Raw genomic sequence first — 22490 nt, 5'->3', positions numbered from 1 at the left:
CAAATGTACTCAGCATCCATCCATTGTTATCCACATTTCAACCATTACTCCATCCCTTGTCACTGATGTCCTTCCTTGGGGCTCTGGCTGTAGCCTACTCATTGACTTCCTGCTCCATTCCTGCTTCACTCCTGTTCATCTTCCTGTTAAATGCCAGAAAGGATAGCATCACCTTATATCTCCTTAAATTATTGTGATCGTTTATCTCTTTATGTTGTTGTCTGTTTCTTCCTCTAAAACATCAGCTCCATGAGGGCAAGGCAGGTCTGCTTTATTCCTAATTTCTGTCACATTGAAACTTCCCCACTAAATACATCTAGAGTAAGCAGAAGAGTGAATAAATGCATAATTTTAGATATTAGATCATATTTGTAATTTGACTAATCAGAAAAACTTCCTGAGATTAGCTACTTCCCAGACTAGTGGGACAGGGTAAGAGGATCTTCTGTATTTCAATAACTCCTAAAACAACAAGAAAACCAGGTGTTGGGGAACACAAATTAGAACACAGTTTGCAAACTCAAATGCCTTGGGTAGGTAACAAAAATACGGAGTTACCATGTGTAAACCACAGTGAGTGGTTGGGACCATCACAGTCTGGAGACCCAGCTCCAGCTAATGCAGAGTTACCAGCTTTAGACACTGGCCATGTGATATTGACGGACCAAGGGGGATATTTTTTCCAATTCTTCAAAAGAAGTTGAAAGTTTGCACACCAATTAAAGACAGGCTTAGCAATGAATAATGACTTAAACCGCAGTTTAAATTAAATAAATGTGTATCTCTGCCACAAAAGATAGAGGGTGTATAGTTCAGGGCTCAGGGAGGCTCCATGGAATCAGGAACCCAGGCTTCTTCTGACTTGTTTCTCAGTTAAGCATGGATTTCATTCCCAAGGCCAATGGACAGATGTAGCTTTAGCTATTACCTCTTTATTCCAGGAAGCAGGAAGGAAAGAGGGAGAAAGGCCTGACTTATATAAAGAGACTTCCTGGGAGCTTCTGTGCCTCACTTCTATCATTTCATTAGCCAGAACTTAATCATGTAGCTACTCCTAGCTGAAAAGGAGGCTGTTGAGTGTAATCTTTACTCTAAATGGACATGTGCCTAGCTAAAGAAGAAGGGTAGAATGTGTACTGGCATTCTAAATGAGGTGTCTCTGCCAGAGCTGGCTATTTATGTGAAACCCATGTTTTAACATCATTATGGTAAACAGAGCATGTCTGTCACCTCATTTCAGCTGAAGAGTCAGCAGTGGTGGAAACCCTGTTTAGAGGAGCAAATATGGATGGGAGGTATTTCTGTGATATTGGGGTGGGGGGTGTTGCAGCCAGCAACTGGAGCTTAGGCAAGGAATGCAAACAGAGCTGTATTCTGCCTGGAGGGTGGGAGCTCTGTAAAGGTGGGCAGCTGGGGAAGGTGAGGACGTACAGTCCTCCACTGTGCATCCTCGGAGTGCACAGGGCACTGGTTATAGCAACCCTGGAGGCCTCTGCTTCCCTTCTCTTCTCTTCAGGTCTAGGCAGTTATTCCAAGGGTACAATCTCCATCTCCTCTGAATTATGATGCTGCTTTCTGCTTTCTTACCTTAACTGATGGAACTTTCTCATATCAGGTCAGGGGCACCCTCACTGGAGGGATAAGTGAGCCTGGGCCAGATCCAAACTCCCCAGCTCTCTCCAACTACCCATTGACCTCATGGGTTTGGACTTGGCCCAGTTTCAGATTCATTGACAATTCCCTCTGAATGGCTGAATCTGCCAGTCATGCTGGACTTTCTTGCTGTGGTCAACACCAGGCTATCGTGGGAAAGTCACTGATTTTGCTGGCCAACTTCCCTGTCTTGCATCCCAGCCCATCACTTCCTGGCTGAGTGCACTATAAATACATCTGAAAGTGTAAATTAGGGCACAGCATTCTCCTTCCCTGCTTTTCAAGGTTGTTGGGAAGATTCACAGGAATCACTTATGTAAAAAGCCATTTTTAAAAATGTTATACATACAAATTTAAGGTTCCAGTAAACATTCTCTGTAGCCACCCATATATATTTGAAGTTAATGACTTTATTGACACAAACTTTGCAATGGAGGAGTTAGTCCAATAGATTGTAAGAATCAGTTTCTGTCTTAAACGTACATGAAAAAATTTGCAGATGAAATTTTCAGTGACATGGCTTAACTTAGAGTACTACCTTAGTGAAATCTAGATGGTTCTAGGGAGAGCCAGATCACAAGCCCTCCATTCCCTTCTCCCTGCAAAGTGAAAAAGTATTTCTATATAAGCAGAAACACCTCAAATTGAACATTTTCAAAACACATGCAGCAGTGAACTGAAGCAAACACAGAGTTTTAAAGAGAAGCTGGGCTTAGCCTGTGGCTGACAGCTCATTGACTGATGAGGCCACACCTGCTCAAAACACAACACGCATGCCCTGGGGAGAACAAGCCCTTGAACTCGCAGGATCGCTGCCAAGCTTGCAGCTGGGGGGGCTCCTGCTGACAGATGCCACTGGGGACATATGAGTCACAAGTTTTGCTTTTAATTTTATTTTTAAAAATTTCAGAACGTGAAGTTCCCTAAAAGCCCTTTAACAATGAATCAAAATGATAGAGGTTTAGGAAAAGTGCTTTTGAGCATGGTGAAGGTTGGTACTGTGTTCAGAACACCTAGATCAGCAGTTTCACACAAACCTAGTCTCAGATAGAAGTGGATCCCACTGCAGAGTGATTCACCACACACACTATACCTTATGGTCTAAGTCAGTCTCCTGATTACCAAGTTCACGTTAGATTCAGGATGTAGTTGTGACTGACCAGACTCCAAACCCCTCAACCTCTGTACAGTGGCTGGCACAGGGTTGGTATTAAATATTTCATGAGTAAATATGCAGTCTACCATGAAAGAAAGAAAGAATGAATAACACTACCTACTTGTGTTTGAGGAATAATAATTAGTAGATAAAAGGTTGAGTATCTGAGTAGCCTGTTTAGGTTAGTTCTCTGGATTATGTTATATAAACACACACCAGCAGGCTGCCTATTTCTGCTCAACATGGAGTTTATTGGTACTGTTTGATACAACTTTAACCTTACCTCTTCCAATCTCAGTCATATTAACAATCCTTTAAAAACCATGCTACTTGCGCTGGGATGTAGCTCGGTGGTACAGCACTTGCCTAGCATTTGCCAGGCCCTGGGTTCGATCCCAGCACCAAAAAAGAAAAGCCAAAAAAAAAAAAAATGCTACTTTACTTTGGAGGAAAATATGCCCAGATGAACATGTGTTTTAAAAATGCTAGAAAATAATTCTTATCAAAACATGATTTGACCGTTCAACTACGTGTTTTCCAACAGAGTGCATGACAGTGTGCTGTCAATGTAAAGCCACATCACCAGGTACTGGCTTTCTTAAATAATTAAGTTGCAGATGCCAGAATAATACAGTCCTGGGGATGTGTACTGAGAGGCTGACGGGAAGCTGTGTGTAGCCACATGTGTTCCTGAATCACCTCCCTCTTGTCTGATTACAGTTACAAATGACCCAAATGGAGAGAGAAAACCCAGCAGAAGACAAGCAAAGGGAACTGGACAGTTATAAACAAAAGCAATGTCTGGCTCAGCCCTGTAGGGCATCCTGGGTTGGATGCATTGGCCACAAGGATCATGACATGATGATTTGGAGAATGACGTATGGACGCCAGCATGGGAGGAACAGTTGTCACTGCGTCACGGAGACCTCCCAAAGACTCCCCCCAGGCACTGTTGGAGTCAGCACATGTGAAATTGGATCTAAGCTATCTCATACTGAGCTAAGGAGACAAGAATAACAGAGTTTTCCTGTTTCTTCGGTTCTTATATGTCTGGGGTTAGAGTGCATGAAAGCCAGCTTTTAGGTGAAAACAGTAAGTTTTGTGGTGGCAGAATTTAAAAAGAAAGAAAGAATGAATGAATGAGCTCACCTGAAGCCATATACTGTCAAGTCAGGAGAGCTAACACTGATCTGTGAATTTTTCTTGTAACAAATCCACTTCTGCTTTATAAACCAACCTGTAGCTTTGGCTCACCATGTCTGTGGCAGGCCCTATTACAGGAGCTGCAAAGAGGCAAACACAACTGCACCTGGGAAGTCAATTAACACATTCAAGGACCGTTCAATATGTTCATGGTATGCAATAAACCGGAGGCTGAGAAGGTCCCAACAGCTCAGGCCAGCTGTTTGCTGCCAGGCCAAACCATCTCTCAAGGCGCTCAGCAGCATCCACGTTCAGCAAGTGGACACTTCTTCAAGGTTTCTTGATGGGACCAGCACTATATAGACCACAAGGAAGTCCATCTGCTCTTAGATTTGGACACTCTGCTAGTTGATGCAGTTCTTTGTGATTCTTTTACTTCTGTCCATCTGTCGGATGCTCTCTGTAACATTAATGGTGACTTCTTTTGCAGACATTCGTTTAGCATCTCTTTTAGCCTGTTGAAAAGTTCAAAATAGTGAATTGAGTCACTGGGAAATACCTCAGAGTCCTCACATTTGCCCTAATTTCTTGAGATTATGATAAACATACAGGTCTATAAGAACATGTACACATAAACTCCCCTTCAGAGTTTTATATTTTGTTAAATTTATTTTAACTGGTACACTAAAAATGAAAATTGTGCATCTTAACTAGGTAACAAAAGATGCCTGGATACACCTATACATTGTTATTTTCAAAAGTTTCTCTGTTGAACCTTGGATACCAGTCTAACAAAGAGCCTGGCTTCAGATATACTCAGTAAAAGGTTGAATGAATGAATTCACTAAGGTCCATCAAATGGTAATGTGAACCAAAGGCTGGTGGCTCACGCCTATAATCCTAGCTACTCAGGAGGCAGAGATCAGGAGGACTTGCGGTTTGTAGCCAGCCTTGGGCAATTAATTACACAAGACCCTCTCTCGAAAAAACCCAGCACAAAAAATGAATGGTGGAGTGGCCCAAGGTGTAGGCCCTAAGTTCAAGCCCCAATATTGCAGAAAAAAAAAAAAAACATTTAAAAAAAATTGGCTATATAATTTTGTAATGGGCAAGTTTTTTCTAACCTCACTAATTCTGAATCCTCATCTGTAAAATGGGAACTAATATTATCCACTTCATCAAGTTTTTATAAGGATTAAGTGAGGTAATTCATGGAAGATACTTAGCACAATGCCTCTTACTAAATAAAAATGAGAAATCTTAAAAAGTAGGTTGTCTACCTTGAGGAAGACAGACCAATGCTGGCAGCATTACAATACCCAAATTCAAAATATACTACAGAGCCGTAACAATAAAAACAGCATGGTATTGGCACAAAATCAGACAGGAAGACCAATGGATCAGAATAGAAGATCCATACATAAATCCATGCATCTGTAGCCAACTGATCTTCGACAAAGGAGCCCAAAACACATGATGGAGAAAAGACAGTCTCTTCAACAAATGCTGCTGGGAAAACTGGATATCCACATGTAGAAGAATGAAACTAGATCCCTGTCTTTTACCCTGTACCAAAAGCAACTCAAAGTGGATCAAAGACCTTAATATAAGGCCTGAAACTTTCAAACAATTCCAGGAAATAGTAGGAAATACACTGGAACAGATAAGTATAGGGAACGACTTCCTAAGTAGAGCTCAAAAGGCTCAACATCTAAGAGAAAGAATGAACAGAATTAATTTTAAATATTAAAGCATTGAATAAACTGTAGAGTTTTCAAAAATATGTGCCTATCACCCACTTCTTGCAAACTGAAAACAGCCTTTTTCTTGTGGGATTTAAGCTTGTCTTTTCTGCTCTACCCTAGGAGGAGCAACCATCTTAGCTAATATAGGTTTCAAGTTACCAGGACCTTAAGACTCATTTCTTTGTCAAGTTGCCCCTTTTCCCACATCCTGTTTGTCCAAGGACTGTCCAATGCATGACTCTGGTCACATCTGAAAGTTGCTATACAAGTAAATTACCAGTAATCTCCCACCCAGAGTTCCCAAAATCTTAAGTTTTACATCAAACCTTACCCTACCCTGAATAGCAGCCAACCATGAAGAGTTGTGAACCCAAGCATGGGGTTATTCTCGTGCAAGGTAGTGTAGTGTCAGGGATAAAACCTGAGCAGACTTCTGCTCAGTGTGCTTACTAACTAGACTTCTTGTCAGTTGGACACCTTTCTGCAGAAGTAAAACTGTCTGCTTTGCTGAATGACTCTTGAGTGTTATTTCAGTTGCAGTTTGAGAATCCTGATATCCCAGACTTAATTCCCAACAATCTGGAGATGAGTGTGTCGTGGTGGTGGGGGGGTTGACCTTTCCACTCAATGATGGTGTGTTTGGAGTAAGTATGAGGTGACTTTACTAATTGCCTCCACCAGTGGATGGACACAGGAATGTGCCACCCAAGCCCCATGCCAGGAAGGACCTGCTGCCCAGGTGCAGGGGCACAGTCAGAAGATAACTTCTAGTAATCCATTCCTGCAAGGGTGGCCTCAGCTTCAGAAAAGTATGGGTCCTTCCACAGGTAGCCCACTGTGGGGAGGTAAAGGAAGGGATATAAACACCTGACCATTTTGGTCCAATGCAGCCAAATAAATCTGGCAACTCATTCAGCTCCAAAGCTCCCCATGGGTGGGGGTCACTGAGGATGTCATTTGCCTACACAGAGTCTCAGTTTCTCTCTTTACCTGTGTCTGCATTCATCTTTTCTTTCCACAGGTGTTGACCCTATAAGTACTTCCTAACGAACACCCTGGATAATGACATGTCATATGTGCTTCATGGAAAACATAGTCTTAGATCCCGTGGGATCAGCTCTCACAGTGCCAAGTATCTCCTCATGCTTGGCCTGTTTTTTGGACAACACGGCTCCTGAACTCAAGCCAACCATATGATCTGTAGTGCGTCCAAAGAAATGGTGAATGTTGCAGTGCTGGACAAAATAAGCTGCTCTGCTGAGTTTATTAACACGTGGTAGGCATGTTCCTAGTTTGTCAAGTGAAACCTGTGTACTTCCTGTAGCTGCTGTCCCCCTCCACTTACTCATGTAGGACATCCTTCCTCCAGCTGCGGAGTCCTGGCTACTAACTACTCACAGCAACGCCCTTCTTTTGAGAATTGTCCTCATCTGATTGGAGCCAGATGAGGCTACCCCAGAAATACCAAGGAGATTGTAACCTAATTCCTGCAGAGGGCCCATAGCCAGGGCCTGATTGTGAGGGCTACAAAGCCTGGCCTTCTTGCCTCAGAGTCAATCAACCATGCCCCTCTTGCTCCATCGCTCCCTGTAGGATACACCGAGGCTGCTCTAGGACTGCTCCAGTGAGCTTATGCATTTGCTAAATGAGATCCTCTGACTGGAGCTACTTTCCCAGTACCACACAGGCATCAATAATTCCTTGACCAAGAATCACCATTTTAGGCTCTACTTCCGGGGAGCCAGCCCTCAGATAATACTGTATGGTTGATTTGGAGGGTGTTCAAGGACAACTTCAAGTCGGTCATTTTAGCCTTTATCCATTGATTTCAAAAGATAGGACTTCATTGTTTTCCTGTTAACATTCTGGTGTCCTTGTCAATGTACCCTCGCTTTAACAACCAGTGGTCAACGCTGTTTAGGGTTTTCTCTTTTCTGTACTGGGGATTGAACCCAGGGCCTTGTGTTTGCTGGGCAAATGCTCTACCACTGAGTCACCTCCCAAACCCTTTTTAAAAGTTTTGAGGCAGGATCTTGCTAAGTGGCCCTGAACTCACCAGGTAACCCAGGCAACCTTTGACTTGTATTAACCTGAGTTTCAGTACCTTACCTGAGAAACAGAAATCATACGTGCTTCTTAGATATTTTTGAGAGAATTGAGTATGTCATTTAGCACTGGTAAGGTGACCAATTTCAGGACTGACCCATTTTAAAACTAAAAGTGCCACATTCCACAAATCTTTTCAGTCCCTAGCAAACCTGTATCGTTAGTCACCCAATGGTAGTCATTGTCATCACTTTCATCTGAAAAATCATGTGGAACATACCAAATGGACATCAAAAACTTTACTCTGCTGAAACTGACAACTATGACTGCTACTTCGAAAGAGCAATAACAACAATTCTAAAAGATGGGCTTTGGGCTAAAAAGTCCAAATAAGCACAGAGAATTCCCAGCAGCACACAAGTCCACTTTCAAATAATTATCATATTAAACAACTAGAACAACCATGGAATTTGTTGGAAACATTTTAAAAAGAGAAACTTTGAAGTCTAGAGACATCACCGGAAAGGTGTCCACTCCTTTTATAGCTGTGGGGACACGAGAAAGTAGGTAGTCACTGAAACCTAGTTCCAACTTAGAAGTCTTCAATTCTAAGCCAAATAAGAGGCAGAAAAATATAAGGAATAAAACTACACTTCCAGGTATTTTCTCTAGAAGTTCCAAGAAGTAAGTTGCTTTTCTCCCTGGAAAAAAAAAGCTAGATAGATACAAAGAACAGTTACAACCTTTTGTACATCAGGACACATTAAACAACACAGATACATACCCTTCTGAAGTGGTTTTCAGCCAGCCAGCCATTTCTGTTCAACATTCCTCCCCCCTTTTTAATGACAGGAAAAGAAAATGTGTCCCTATTGCAATTAGTGGCTTTAAAAAAAAATCTTAAGGTTCTTAATTTGATAATGAGACAATCCTATTTGGCACCTTTTCCTTTTGGAGCTGTCTGCTAATTCAATCTAATTTAATCTTTCCCCCACTTCCAGTGTTCTTGTTCTGTGAGCTCTGTCACCGTTAGACTCTTGCTAATGGGCCACCTCTTACTTCTCACCTTGTTTGACAGCTTTTCTATTCTTCTCTTGCCTCATTTTAATTTCTGCGGGTTGAGTGCCCTGTGACTCAGACTTGAGTCCCCTTGTTACTGCCTCTTTAATTAAAAGTCTTTCCTGGCTGCCATTTCTCAAAGGTAACCAGATTGACTGATAATTTCTTGGCAGCCTCCAACCCAGATGGACTTGTTTCTCTTGGGGTTCAGAAGTCAGTGATCTGGCTCATTCCCCATGGAGGAGGGGACAGCCTGGCTGCTCTGTAAAGACCTGGGCTCAAGACTACAGTGAAATTTGCTCAGTCATTTCTGAGTTTTGACCCAAATGGAAACAGAGATAGTCTCCACTTTGCTTGGACTCAACAAATACGTCTGAATCTAACATGGGATTGTGTAAACCTTTTCACGGTTCTTTGCAAACACCCAAGAAAAGCAAGGCTTACTGAGATTATGACTTATCAGACACCAATTCTTCTGAATTATTAGCATTTTTAATTAAAAAGCAATACATGATTATGGTTAAAAAAATTAAGCAGAAAGGACCCAGTAAGAAGTAACACTCTGACCGCCCCAAGGCCTTCTCCAGAAATAATCATGGCTGAAAACTTTCTATGGGATGTTGCAGGGATTTTCTAAGCATATACCATCATGAGACAATGTCTCTCTCTCCCCACTCTCTCTTTACTTCCTGCCTGGCTTTTAATTGTAGTTTGAACTGTTTGTATATTTATTTATTTATTCACTTGTTTTTTATTTTCTAATAAGACTATAAACTTCAAGAGGGTGGGGACCCAGTCTCTTTTGTTCACTACAGTATCTCCAGAATCTAACTTAGTTCCTGTCACATAATAGACAATTAATAAATAATGCAAAGGTAAATCTGGAAGGAAGGAAGGAAAAGAAAAATCCCCAGGAACAGAAACTTAACCTGCTGTACCCTGTTTAAGTTTCCTCTAGAAGTTTCCTACTGGACTTCAGTTATGTTCATAAGTGATTGTTCCTTACACCATCCCTGAGAGATAGGTGAGAATCTTACTATGTTTTCTTTTGTAAGGAGGCAGCTGAAGTCACTCAGGCTAGTGCAGTTTTCCCATGGCCAAAATCAAATAGGTGGCAAGTCAGACTAGAGTTGGTGGCTCTAGGTCCCACATCCAGCCTCCTACAGCTCTGCTGAGGCTCACTCTCTTTTCCACTGTTGTGTTTCAGGTACTAAGAAGGAAGAACATGGGGTGTGGAAGCAGACAGACATAAGTTTGAATTCTAATGCAGCTAAAACACTACTCCCTGCGTCCTGTCAGCCAAATACTCAGCTTCTGAGCCTCTGTTTTCCCAGATGGGGAAGGATAATATTTAACCTTCAGAGTCATGAGGATTAAAAATGATGCCAATGCATGGCACATAGTGTGTCTGGCACATAGTCATCATTCCAAAGTCTTTAGATTCCTCCTCTCCTCCTTCTCAGAAGATTAAAAGAGTAGAGACTTGTAGGCTGCAACTCAAAATCTTTGACATCAGTCAGTGCTCCACTAAAAGGAGAAACCTCCAGTGGTCTTCAAATTCCATGAATTGACTTGCTGCTGCTTCATGTATTTTTATCTAATTGATGTGAATTAATCAGGATTCAGTCAAATGAAATTAGTCAGGGAAGAGTCTATTGTAGCAACTCCACTAGGGGCCAGCTGCTAGCCTTGGAAGGCAGGGATGAGACCCTGCTTACGCTCACTCAGTCAAGGGCTTATTATCAAGTGCCAAAGGCACTTGTTTTGTTCCTTGAGCCTCAGATGGAGAGATCACTAGGGAGGTTGCAGAACCTGCTTAAAAAAATCTGGCCTCTGACAGTACAGTCATCATGTGACAGTTCTGCTGGAGTTGGGGGGGGTGGTAATGGAAACCCTAGGAAACCTTTTCTAATTTTAGGACTCATTCAGTCGACAGGCGGTTATTGAGTAACAGTTAGATGCATAACCCTGAGTAGACTCAGGTATGGAAGGAAGAATATAAAAGAGTGAGGAGGGCTATGCTGGGAGAGCTTGGTAATTGGAGTGGTTTTTATTGCAGACCCTTAACTGAATAGTAAGACTCACGACCTCTGTTTAGCAGCCAATATGTAGGTGCACTTTTCTATGCTTCTAAATTCCTTCCTTCTTCCTACGCCTGAGCTGCTAAGTACACCAAAGTGTCCTTCTAACAGCTTCCCCTCTCTTGTTTTCCCCAGTGGTTCTTTCATTCTCTCCACTCTTTTTATGTCTTGTTTCTGTTTTCCTAGGAGAGATTGAGCTTTACTTTCCAAACTCTTCCCTGACAGGTCTCACATAACTGTTGTTCAGCAGAAATTCCAGGCTGATCCTATCCTCTTTTCTTGACTGGATTTCCCCAGCCCTGCAGGGTTTCACCCAATCCTTCCTAGACTGGGCTTTGTCAATGACTGTTGTCTAGACACTGGGGGTGGGACAGAAGGAAATCCCTTAGCTGAGAATTAGTCCAGACAACAACAGCTAATTCCTTTAGCATGGTCTCGTCACTTTGCCAAAAATAATATAGCAACTAGAAAATATGCAGCTTTGGAAGACATGCAGGCTCCTCGGGAGTTCAGACACATACTTAAGAGTTTTGTCTGCTTAGCGATCCATCCACATGTATATTTCTACCTGAGTTGAATACTTAAGGCTTAAGGAGGCAGGGATTTTTTTTTTCTGTTGTTTTGTTGGGTTTGTTTTGTTTTTTTTTTGAGGTGGGTGGGGAGTGGGGGTGAGGAAGAGTTCAAAGCCCAAGGAAATAGCATACTAAGGTTCTAGAGTAAATGCTTGGAGGCAGTCCAGAGTTCCTGAATAAATAATTAGCAGAAAAGTAGCAACTACAGAGCTTCCCCTCCTGTTTGTTGAGCACAAGTGGAGATATGGGTGAGGAAGACATGGACAATTACTTACCAGATGCTGGGGGTCAATAAGATCCCAGATGACTGTGAAAACCAAGGTGTGATAAAGAACCAAGACAGATGGTTTTAATTTGTGAAATTTTTTGGCACAATCATTTTTTGCCAGTTAGCACCTATTAACACTAGGCAGAGCGCAGGGGTCACAGGGAGTCAAGAAAAAGGAGCTAGGGTTGTTTGATGGAGCATGGAGTGGAGAACATTCAAAACACAAGATGCTGTTGCTTACGATCATTGGCAACGTTAGCTGCGCCCTATTACCCTTCAGAACTGTGGAGAGGCATCCGTGCTCCAGAGAGCAGTGGCTACCCTCTACTAGTGACTTTCTGGTTCCTTCAGAACACCAGTCTGAGACTGTAACTGCTTTGTTTATTTATTCTATATCATTTGCTTCTTACCGTTAGCCTGATTAAAACTGGCAGCTGCTTCAGAGAAAATGCCACGTCTGCCTTTTCCACTCCTGGGTCCCTGGCACTAGAACAGTGCCTGGCCACTGACCAGCACTCAATGGACATTTGATGAATGGATCTTAAGAGTGCTTATAGGAACTGAGGATGGAATTTTCCATGCCTAGCAAAGATTGCCTTAAACACACAAACTTGTTTCGTACATCTGAGTGGGAAAACAGGTAGATGAGGCTGCCTGCTTCTGCATGGGTCTTCTGGAGAAGGAAAGGTCTAAAAATGGCTGAAGAACCGTCAGCACAAGGAGAACACTGAGATGCTAACAGAGTGGCTGCTTGGCAAGTTGAAAACAAAACAATTCAAAAACGCATTCAGCACACCTAATCACCTGAGCATCCTAGCTTAACAGCGCAGTATACTGTGGAGTATTGGTTGTTTCCCCTTGTTAGTACAAAGCTGATTGGGAGATGTGGCTCCCTTTTGCTGCCTAGCGTCATGTTGCTACCACAGGAAAAGATCAAAATTTAATATCTGAAGTATGGTTTCTACTGAATTCACATGGTTTTCACACCATCGCAAAGTTCAAAAATTCTAAGTGGAGCCAATGTCACTTGGGGACCATCTGTAGATCATCCTGGGGGTGCCAAAGATGATCAGAGGAAAATGGACACTGAAAAGCATGACGTTTTGCTCCAAGGTAAAAGAAAAAAGCTGAGGGGTAAATGTGGTGACTCACGCCTCTAATTCCAGCCACTTGGGAAGTGGAGGAAGGAGGATCATGGTTCGAGGCTGGTCCCAACAAAATTAGCTCGAGATCCTATCTGAGAAACATACTAAAGGCAGAAGAACTGTGGTGTGGCTCAAGTGGTGGAGCCCTGAGTTCAAACCCCAATACCTGAGGAAAAGAGAGAGAGAGTGAGAAAGAGAGAGAGAGAGAGAGAGAGAGAATGAAAAGACATATATCAAAGAGATATATCAGAGGCCCAGCAGGGGATAGGAAGAAAACTCCTTTCTCTGGGTAAGTTCTATGCTTTTTGTTAAGAGCCAGTGTTGGTATAACTTAGGTCTTCTCAACTTTTAGTTCAAAGCCTGCCTGGGTGTGGTTAAAATGTAACTATTTTGACAGTATCCTCAAGAAGAGGTAAACTTTCCTTGGAAATTGACACTTCAGGTAGAAAAACTTTCGCCTTGGCCTTCGAAGGCCTTGGAGACCTGGTAAGTGGAGAGGTCTCAGGATGCAAAGACCACTGGTGAATTCACAATTGTCTGAATTCCTAATCTTCCTTGGGAAATAGTTACAACACTGCCATGGTTCATTAATTTGTGAACACAAAAACTTAACCCATTGAAGTTGCAGCTGTCATGAGGGAGGGAAGAAAAGTTGCGGTTTAAGCCACTGAATGTTGGTGTGCTTTGTTTGGAAGCGTAATGGTGACAATAACTAACTGATACATTGTTCTTCTAAAGTAAGTCCTTCAACATCTTATGCTCTACCTTGCTTGGTGTAGTGACACCCATTTTCTGCATTTATATTGCCATATCCACGTCCCGTACTTGTGTTACACCATCAAATGAACCCCGATCTCCTTGCCCATAAAACGGATATGATGCTTACTTTGCTGTGGTCTTGGAGGATTTAATGATCCAGCAGACCTAAAAACACTTTGTAAAGTGCAAAACACACCTTTGATGAGTGATGAGGGCATCGCCCATCAAGTGAGGTGGGGAAACACCATATGGATCAAGTCATCCTCCAGGTCAATATGCCCCTCCCTACCTTGGTCCATTCTGGCTTAAGGAGTGGAGTCACAAGTATGGGGAGGAGGCTAAGGGACACATGTCTGACACATGTCACCAAGTGTGGTTCCATGGGGCCCAGACAGTCTTGGAAGATGGCAACAATTAGGTCTCCAGAAGGTCAGTGTATGCACAGGCAAGGTAGACAATGCAGAACCCTAGCAGGGCCACCACTGTCCTCACATCTATCTCCCCCACATCCATCCCAACACATATTATTACCTTCTACAGCAGCTAAAGGCCTATACCTGTGTTCCACTTAATTGGGTTACAGTGGTGGGTGCCAACTCTGTTGAATCTTACTGCCATTGTTGGGTATGTCTCAGCTTACAAGGGCAGGCCCATCTGTCTACTCCCTTTGGTATTGTTTTATTTGCTTTGTGTGCATAAGGAACCTGAGATTCTGAGAGCGTAAGTGACTCCTTCAAGGCTCCTTGGTTAGTAAATTTAGAGCTGAATTTTCAACCAGTTTTCTGATCAAAGCTTAGAAAGGCAACTCACTGATATGAGAATTCTATCAGTGGTGCCCTTAGAAAACAGGTGGCATTGGGAGAGGAGAGAAGATAGATTTGGAAGATGGGGTTAGCAGTGGACTTTGAAGGAGTGGGGGATGATGAGGAAGTGGGAGGGAGGAGCTGAGAAGGAAGTACAAACTGAGCCCAGTCTACCAAGAGTGTTTGTTCTGGGCTGTACCCTCTCGCACCCATGGGAGGACCAAAGGTGTCAGGAGGAGGACTTCCCAACAATAGCTCTGGGAGAAAAAGGATCAGGGAGGTCCAGGACATCTCTCTGATGGCAATAGTCTGGAGAGATGCTATCACCACCGTCCATAAGACCCTCCCTTGAGACACTTCCACTGCCCTCCTGGTTGGAGGGTGTGTAACTTGTTCTCTACTACACTGGTCTTTTAGCTATTTCCTTTGCCTTTTACCCACTCTGCTGACTCCTGAGACTGGTCTGCTGCCTGGCCTGGGATGGTTCAATGGTCTCTGCCCCAGGAAAGGAGATCTTTGGACAAAGCTGTGCTTATGTAAACACACACTTCCTTCAGAGGGCAAATATCAAGGACCCATTTCCACAGATTCAACAAAAAGCAGCATCCCTCAAGGCAGGAGATGGGTGAGGTTTGCAGCAACTTTCACATGGGAGGTGTGGTGTGTTTCCATTGCCAGGGTGCTACCTCCTTACACACAGTGTAGGTGACCCTGACCTGGAGCAAGCTTCAGTGCCCATTCTCCAGGTCCAACTGGCTTCTGTGGCTATGAACCTACCTCTGTGATCCAAAGGCCATTCTGTTTCTGAGCCTGAGGGCCTGAACTGAGGCTCTGGGAATTGGGGCACTGAGTGCCACTGTTCATCTTCTTCTCTGGCTTGGATATGCCACTTGGGGCTGCAGGTCGGGTCACACCATTAGAGGACATTCCATCTTCCAGCACACCTAAGGAGGTAAGCAGAGGATGGCACATGACAGTTGTGAAGAATTCCAAGATTGTGGAGAAAAGGGTCGTCAAACAGCAAAAAAGTCACCAGAAATTCCACTATACAGAGCTATACTTTTCTATAAGAATACATGTGTATTTATATATACATATGGATATATATATACATATATGAGATTTTAAAAATATATATAAATGAGCTTTTAAAATAATTTTGTAACTTAAAATTTTCACTTAATACATTGATGACAATTTTTCCATCCCATGAAACATTCAGCCATTATTTTTCACACATCTGTTATACAACTGTGCCACCATTTATTTGATCAATTGCCTCTCGTTGGATATTTGTTTCTACTTTTCAATATAAACATTACTGGGATGATACTTCTTGAGGTTAAAGATTTAGTCTTAATTTTTCTTTGTGACAAATTCCTAGAAGTAAGATTACTGCCTTGTAGGTTACACAGAAATGTTTGAATATTTCCATCTCAAAGTGTTGGACTGAGCAGGTGTGCCTCCCATAACGATGCTGGGGAATGGCAGAAGTTTAAATAAATAACCTCACTGAAAAGTCAGAGGAGAATGGCATGGGAATTTGTGAAGGATGAAAAGAATCTGATTGGAAAGAGAAAAGGGCCCAGAAAGCATGTTTGGGGCCAAGAAGGATGCAGGAAGCAGGCAGAGGCTCTGCTGTCACCGTTGAGAGGCAGGAGCAGTCAGGTGGGGCAGACACTCCACTCCTCCACCAGCTGAGGCCTTAACACCAGCAAGGGGTTTGGCTCAGAGAGAGGCAGTACATTCAAGGGCAATGCACTTACACAACTCAAATTATTAAGAATTTCAAGATGGCACCTGCAGAACATTAAGTCCAAACCAGGGCCCCTTAGAAGCCCAGTAAGCCCTGTGTGGCTGCGTTGGTTGCACACACATGAAGCTGCCTTGCAGAAGGAGACCTGCTGTGACTATGAAGCAATTGGGCAGCCCCTTGCTCTCAGTAGCCCCTCCACTCCCTGGCCACTTTCCTGAGCCATAGGCTTCTAGAAACAGTCTGAAAATCTCTCATTTGGCTCAGCGTTTTCACTTTCCATTGGTGACTAAACTCAAATTACAACTCTGATTTCTTAACGCCCTCCCCCCACCCAATCCAGGAGCAACTTTGTAAATTTATATCCTACTTTTAGGCAAATAAGCAGAGGTGAGGACTGGACAGAGAGGTTTTTTATTTGGGTGTTTTGGGTTTTGTTTGTTTGGGGTTTTTTTGGTATCTGCTTCTCCTCTATTGCCTTCAGCTCAAAACAATCCTTATGCCAAAGTAGTGTATTTGGAATGGCATGTTCTAGTCTTCTACACAGGGCATACCTCCGGGTGATGAGGTAAAGATCATTTTGGCTTTATGTTTTTCTGTATTTTACAAGTTTTCTAAGGTTGAATATATTTTTCAGAAGTAGGAAATACAAGTTAAATTAAATCCATGCAGCAAAAATACCTGGTTTGTTGCAGACAAAAGTAAAAGTTACTAAGTTCATATTCTTGACCTACTGTGGTGACCTCTTAACCACACCAGACAGATTACACTGGCTTACTACTTGGCAATGCTGGTCCCCAAGCTGACTCTGTTTCTCTGCTTGTCATCAGACTTTCTCTACTTATTTATCAGGCTCAGTGGCTTAGCCCTTAGCTGACGGTGTGACTCCTAAGTCAAGAATGTAACTAGTGGGACCACTGAAAGCAGCACAGGAGGACAGGCAGCTGGTCATAATAAGTGCACTGCATGTACCAGACACTGTTAGAACCCTTGTGGATGTACCACAGCCTATGAAATAGGAATTATTATTCCCATATAATAAGTGAATAAATTCTGCATTGTACTAGCTGCTGGGTTCCTCATGCACACCTCCTGCATACCACCTCTGTCCCCTCACAAGCCTAGGAGGTGTGAGAATTACCCTTATTTTATAGAAGAAATTGACATTAACCCACAATCCTAAAGTTTGTGGTATTAGCAACTATTTCCTTCTAGGAAAAACTCCCAAGAAGCAGTTTTCAATGTTAGTGTGTACGAGACCCACCTGGGATATCTTCAAATGCAGATCCCTACATCTGTTCTCTCAGAACTGAATCAGTAGAGGCTCAGGAATACAACTTTTTGAAAGTTCTCCTGAAGATTCTGAGGCAGGGGATTCTAAAGACTTCAAAGGTTCTTTTATATTTTGGACAGAGATACAGATATATGCAGATCTATGTCTGATATAAAAATCAACACTTAGGCTAGTTTTGAGGGTTGCTTGCAAAAATATTCATTTATATAATCCCAGCTCTTGGGAGGCTGAGGTGGGTAATCATGAGTTTGAGGCCAGTCTGGGCTACACAGTGAGACCCTGTCTGGAATAAAAAAAAAATTAAAAAGAGCTCATCTTTATTTTTTGCACAGTAAATTGTAGAACAATAATTCTAGAGGTATTTGGGTGCCCCTGGAGTATGTCCTTTTTGACAACCTTCACAAAATTTTCATCTCATCTAAAAGACAAGCCAAATCACTGACTTTGCCAAATGATGGGAAGCAGCTGTGTCAACGCTTGCTGATAAACGGCAGCCAGTGACATCTTGCCAAAGCTTTTTACTATTTTGGAAATGGAGCTGGCAAGGAGGGCAGAGTATAGAAATTAAAAATGGAAACTGGGGGCCACATGGAGAACAGGTTTTCTCCTTAACCCCAACACCTGGCTCTCTCTGATGGAGGTGATCAGAAAGTCTACCCAAAGTCATCAGAATGCCTGCAAGGCATTCGCCTCAATGACAAAAAACCAAAGGATAAGACATTGCCATCTACTTGGGAAGGATCTCCTAAAGTCACATCAGCTGAAACTCTGGCTCATCAAACCCTGTCTGGGCTCAGGTCCAAAGCACATGGCTGATGACACTTTCGCCTGAATTGAGATATAAATTAAATTGTGACTACTTAACCACTTGCTGAGAATTTGTCTCATCTTTCAAAATGAGCTAGAATAGCAAGATGTCTGTTATTTCTTCACTCTGATGGATAATTGCCAAGTACATACTATGTATCATATGATATGAGAACTTTTGCATAACTGTTATTAAAAAAATATTCTTTAAGCCAGATAGGACTGGTGGCTCATGCCTGGAGCCTTAGGTACTTGGGAGGCTGAGATGGGGAGGATGGAGGTTTGAGGTGAGATCTCATCTCCAAAAATAACCAGGGCAAAATGGATTGGATGTGTGGCTCAAGCCATAGAGCACCTGCTTTGCAAGCACAAAGCCCTGAGTTCCAATCTCTCTCTCTCTCTCTCTCACACACACACACGCACACACACACACACACACACACACACATCTATCTATTTATTTATCTATCTTCTTTAAAAATGTTAAGTAGTCCTTACATTCATAGTCAATTGATTTTGGACAAGGATGCCAAAAAATTCGGTAAGAGAAAACAATTTTTCAATAAATGTGCTGGAACAACTGATCATCTGCATGCAAAAGAATGAAGCAGACTCCTATCTTGCACCACATACAAAATTAAATCAAAAGGAATAAAAAAATCTGAATGTAAGAGCTAAAATTATAAAATACTTATAAGAAACATAGTCATAAATCTTCATGACCTTAAGTTATACAATGCTTTTTTAGAAATGACCCCAAAACACAAGCAACAACAACAAAAAGACACGTGAAGTGGGCAGCAGCAAAACTGAACATTCACCATGAAGAAAGTGAATAGAAAATCCATAGAATAGGAGGGAAGTTTTGAAAATCATACACCCGATAAGGGATAAGAGTTGAAAGAACACTTTCAACTCGATGACAACAACAACAAAAAAAGATAGCCCAATGAAAACAAGAGCAAAGGATTTGAACAGGCTTTACTCCAAGAAGATATGTAAATGGCCAATGAACACCAGAAAAGACGCTCAGCATCATTAGAAAAATGAATAGCCAAAACAAGGAGACGCCATTTTGCACCCTCTAAAGTAGCTATAATTTTTTTAAAAAGTTGAGTAATCTTGATGAAGATGTGGAGAATTTGGAAGCCTCCTAAACTGTTGTGGGGATATAAAGTGTTCAATTGCCTTCAATCCATCAGATCTTCAAAAAGTAGACATAGAGTTATCATGATCCAGCAAGGCCCTACCTAGTTATACACCCAAGAAAAATGAAAATCTATATCCACACAAAAGGTTCTAACAGCTCTACTTATAATAACTAAAAAATAGAAACAACCCAAATACCCATCAGCTGATGGATGGGTTAATCCTATTTGTCAATACAAAAATGAAGTACTGTTACATGAAACTTGAAAACATTATACAAAGTGAAAAGCAACATTATTTTGATTCCACTTTATCAAGAAGTATTTAAGAATAGGCAATTCTACAGGTAGAAGAGTAGATTAAGGGGGGAGAGATGGTCCAAACAATGTATGCACATATGACAAAATGAATAAATAAACACATACACACACACACACACACACACAAAGAAAAGAAAAGTAGATTAAAGGGGGAAGGGAGGTAAAGGAGAATGATGGAGGAATGGATCTAGATATATTGTAAGCATTTTTGTAAATGTCACAATGTACCCACAGTACAACAATAAAAATAAAAACAAATTAAAAATGAAAAAACTAAATAAAAAGAAAAGTAGATTAGTAGTTGCCCAAGGGTGGGGGATATTTGAGGAAATGAAGAATGACTTAATGGGTGTGGGTTCCTGTCCCCCAGGCAATGAAAATGTTCTAAAATTGGTTGTGGGGAAAGCTGCACAACCCTGTGAATTTTTTAAAAAATCATTTAATTGCATGTTTTAAATAGGTCAATTGTATGGTGTGTGAATTAAGGTTCAGCAAAGCTATTATTTTAAAAAACGATGAGCAACACATTTCGGAATGTTTTATTGACTAAACAAAATAAAGACGCACATTTGGACTTGAACAGAAATGGTTGGGGAAAGAGACTGGTAGTTTTCTGCAGTCCCTAAGGACACCTGCAGTGCTGCAATGGGGCCCCCCTCAGGCCATGGCTCCTGATCAGGAGGGCACTGGAAACTTCTGTTCCCTGAGATGAACCACTAGCTGCCTGTCACAGCTACCCTTGGTCATGGGGGTGGAGAGGAATGGCTCCCAGTGGCACCCAGCAGCAGGCAAGAAGGATGCCTGTGGAGAGAACAGCTGGAACTGCGCACAGCAGCCAGGCACAAGGAGAGTCCTGCCTTCTGTCTGTGGTAAAATCAGGGCTGCAATCATTTCTCCCCGCAAAGAGACACCTATGAGACCAAAAACCCCAAGCTAACAAACTGGGAGACAGCCAAAAGAGAAAGTCAAAACCTGGCTTTTCTTCTCTCTCTAGAACCTGTCAGTCTTCTCTGAGGGTTGCTTACTTAACTCTCCCTTTGATCCCTCTGTGGCGACTCCCAGTTCGAAACTTCACTTCTGTTCCAAGATCCTCACGGAGCAGGTTCGTGGGGGTGGGTACTCACCATATCTCTATGTTATTTACTGCGGGCTGTCCTGACTCTGTAATAAAAATTCTCTCATCAAAGGTGCTTCCTATCTGTTTCTAAGACGTGCAGTATTATTATGACCATAATTGTACCCTGTTCTTTTCCAGAGCCTTCTTCTCAAATTGACCCAAATACTTCTCTGGTGCTCTTCCCTTTCCTCTTTTCCTCCCATTGAATAATTCTCTAAAATGTTACTTATGTACTTGTGTATTAGTTTTTGAAGGCTGTTACAACAAGTGACTACAGACTGGGTGGCTTAAATGGGAAATTTTCTAAAGGCTAAGGATCCAAGATCAAGGTGTTAAAAGTTGGTTTCTTCTGAAGCCTCTCTTCTTGGCTTATGGATGGATGTCACTTTTCTGTGTCACTACATGGTCTTCCCTCTGGGTGTGCCTGTGTCCTAATCTCCTCTTTGAATAAGGACACCAATCACCTTGGACTATGACCAGCCAGATGACCTCATGTTGTGTTAATTATCTCTTTAAAGGCCCTATCTCACCTGGCAAGGTGGCTAATGCTTGTAATCCTAGCTACTTGGGAGGCAGAGATCCCAAGGATTGAGGTTCAAGAGACCCTATCTCAACCAATAAAAGACTAGTTGTGGCAGTGCTTGGCTGTCATCCCAGCAATGCAGTAAGCATAAACAGGAGAATCCCAGTCAAGATGGATAAATTTAAGACTCTATGTGAAAAGATCCCAAAAGTGAAAAGGGCTGGGGGCGTGGCTCAGGTGATAGGGTGCCTGATTGGCAAATTGAAGGCTCTGAGTTCAAACCTCAGTACTTCCAGAAAAAAAATCCCTATTTCCAAATATAATCACTTTCTGAGATGAGGTAGGAGGGGAAGGCATTGAGTGGGATTAGGACTTCAACACATGCATATAGGGGGATACAATTCAGCCCACAACACTTTACCTTTCTGTTTTTCTTATGTAAGAAACAGATATTTCATGTAGGAAACCGAACTACACTGGTTAGGAAAAAAAAACAAGAAGGTGAAAATTACCCACAAACCTACCAACCAGAGATAATTGTTAGTTGACAGTTTACCTACTATGTCCCCAAATGGGTTTTAAATACAGACGCAACACAGTTTTTAACAAGTGAGATTAGACAACAACACAGATCCGTTTTTCCACCTTATCTACCAGCTTCATTCCTCCTCCAGCTGCTTGTTCTACATCACAGATGGCTTATTCCGTCTTTTATTATTTGCCTTTCAATCAAACAATTCGTTCTAAAATATTTATTTAGATCCTTCCATGTGCCAGGCACTGTGCTGGCCAGCCCTATCGTTTACTAGTGCTGGAGTTTCTCAGCTAATACTCTCCCAGCCACTTCCCTTTTCTTCCTGCCTCTGCCAGTCTCTGCCTGGTCTCTTAGCTCCACCAGAGAGGACACAGGGAGATGGAAGACAAAGACTGAATTCTCCTCAAAGGGAGAAGGAAGGGGGTGATGTGAAAGGGTTTTGACACAGTGCTCTCCTAGAGAAGGAGATCAGGGCAAAGTGGAGAACACTTAGACAATAAATCTCACTGGTCCATGAGTCTAACTCCCCTTCCATGTGATTCTCCTTGGACCACCCCCCCTT

The 22490-nt window shown here is 42.3% G+C and overlaps 1 protein-coding gene across 5 annotated transcripts in view; it reads right to left on the bottom strand.

Moving 5' to 3' along the window:
- Window positions 1-2043: 2043 nt before the first annotated feature.
- The window catches only part of Baalc (BAALC binder of MAP3K1 and KLF4), a 67087-nt gene continuing 46640 nt past the window's right edge, over window positions 2044-22490 (bottom strand). For 3 of the 5 annotated variants that reach the window (XM_074068968.1, XM_020176102.2, XM_074068969.1), the window contains 2 exons: window positions 15208-15374; window positions 2044-4467 (listed from right to left, as the gene is read on the bottom strand). In XM_074068968.1, the coding sequence (XP_073925069.1) occupies window positions 4357-4467; window positions 15208-15374 (278 nt within the window). In that variant the 3' untranslated portion in view covers window positions 2044-4356. Of the gene's footprint in view, window positions 4468-15207; window positions 15375-22490 lie in introns of those variants that run through there. The other 2 variants (XR_012446382.1, XM_074068970.1) reach the window with 2 other exon arrangements.

Source organism: Castor canadensis, chromosome 3 (genome assembly GCF_047511655.1).
Source record: "Castor canadensis chromosome 3, mCasCan1.hap1v2, whole genome shotgun sequence".
NCBI classification, from domain to species: domain Eukaryota; kingdom Metazoa; phylum Chordata; class Mammalia; order Rodentia; family Castoridae; genus Castor; species Castor canadensis.
This window is presented reverse-complemented; position numbering and strand designations above follow the sequence as displayed.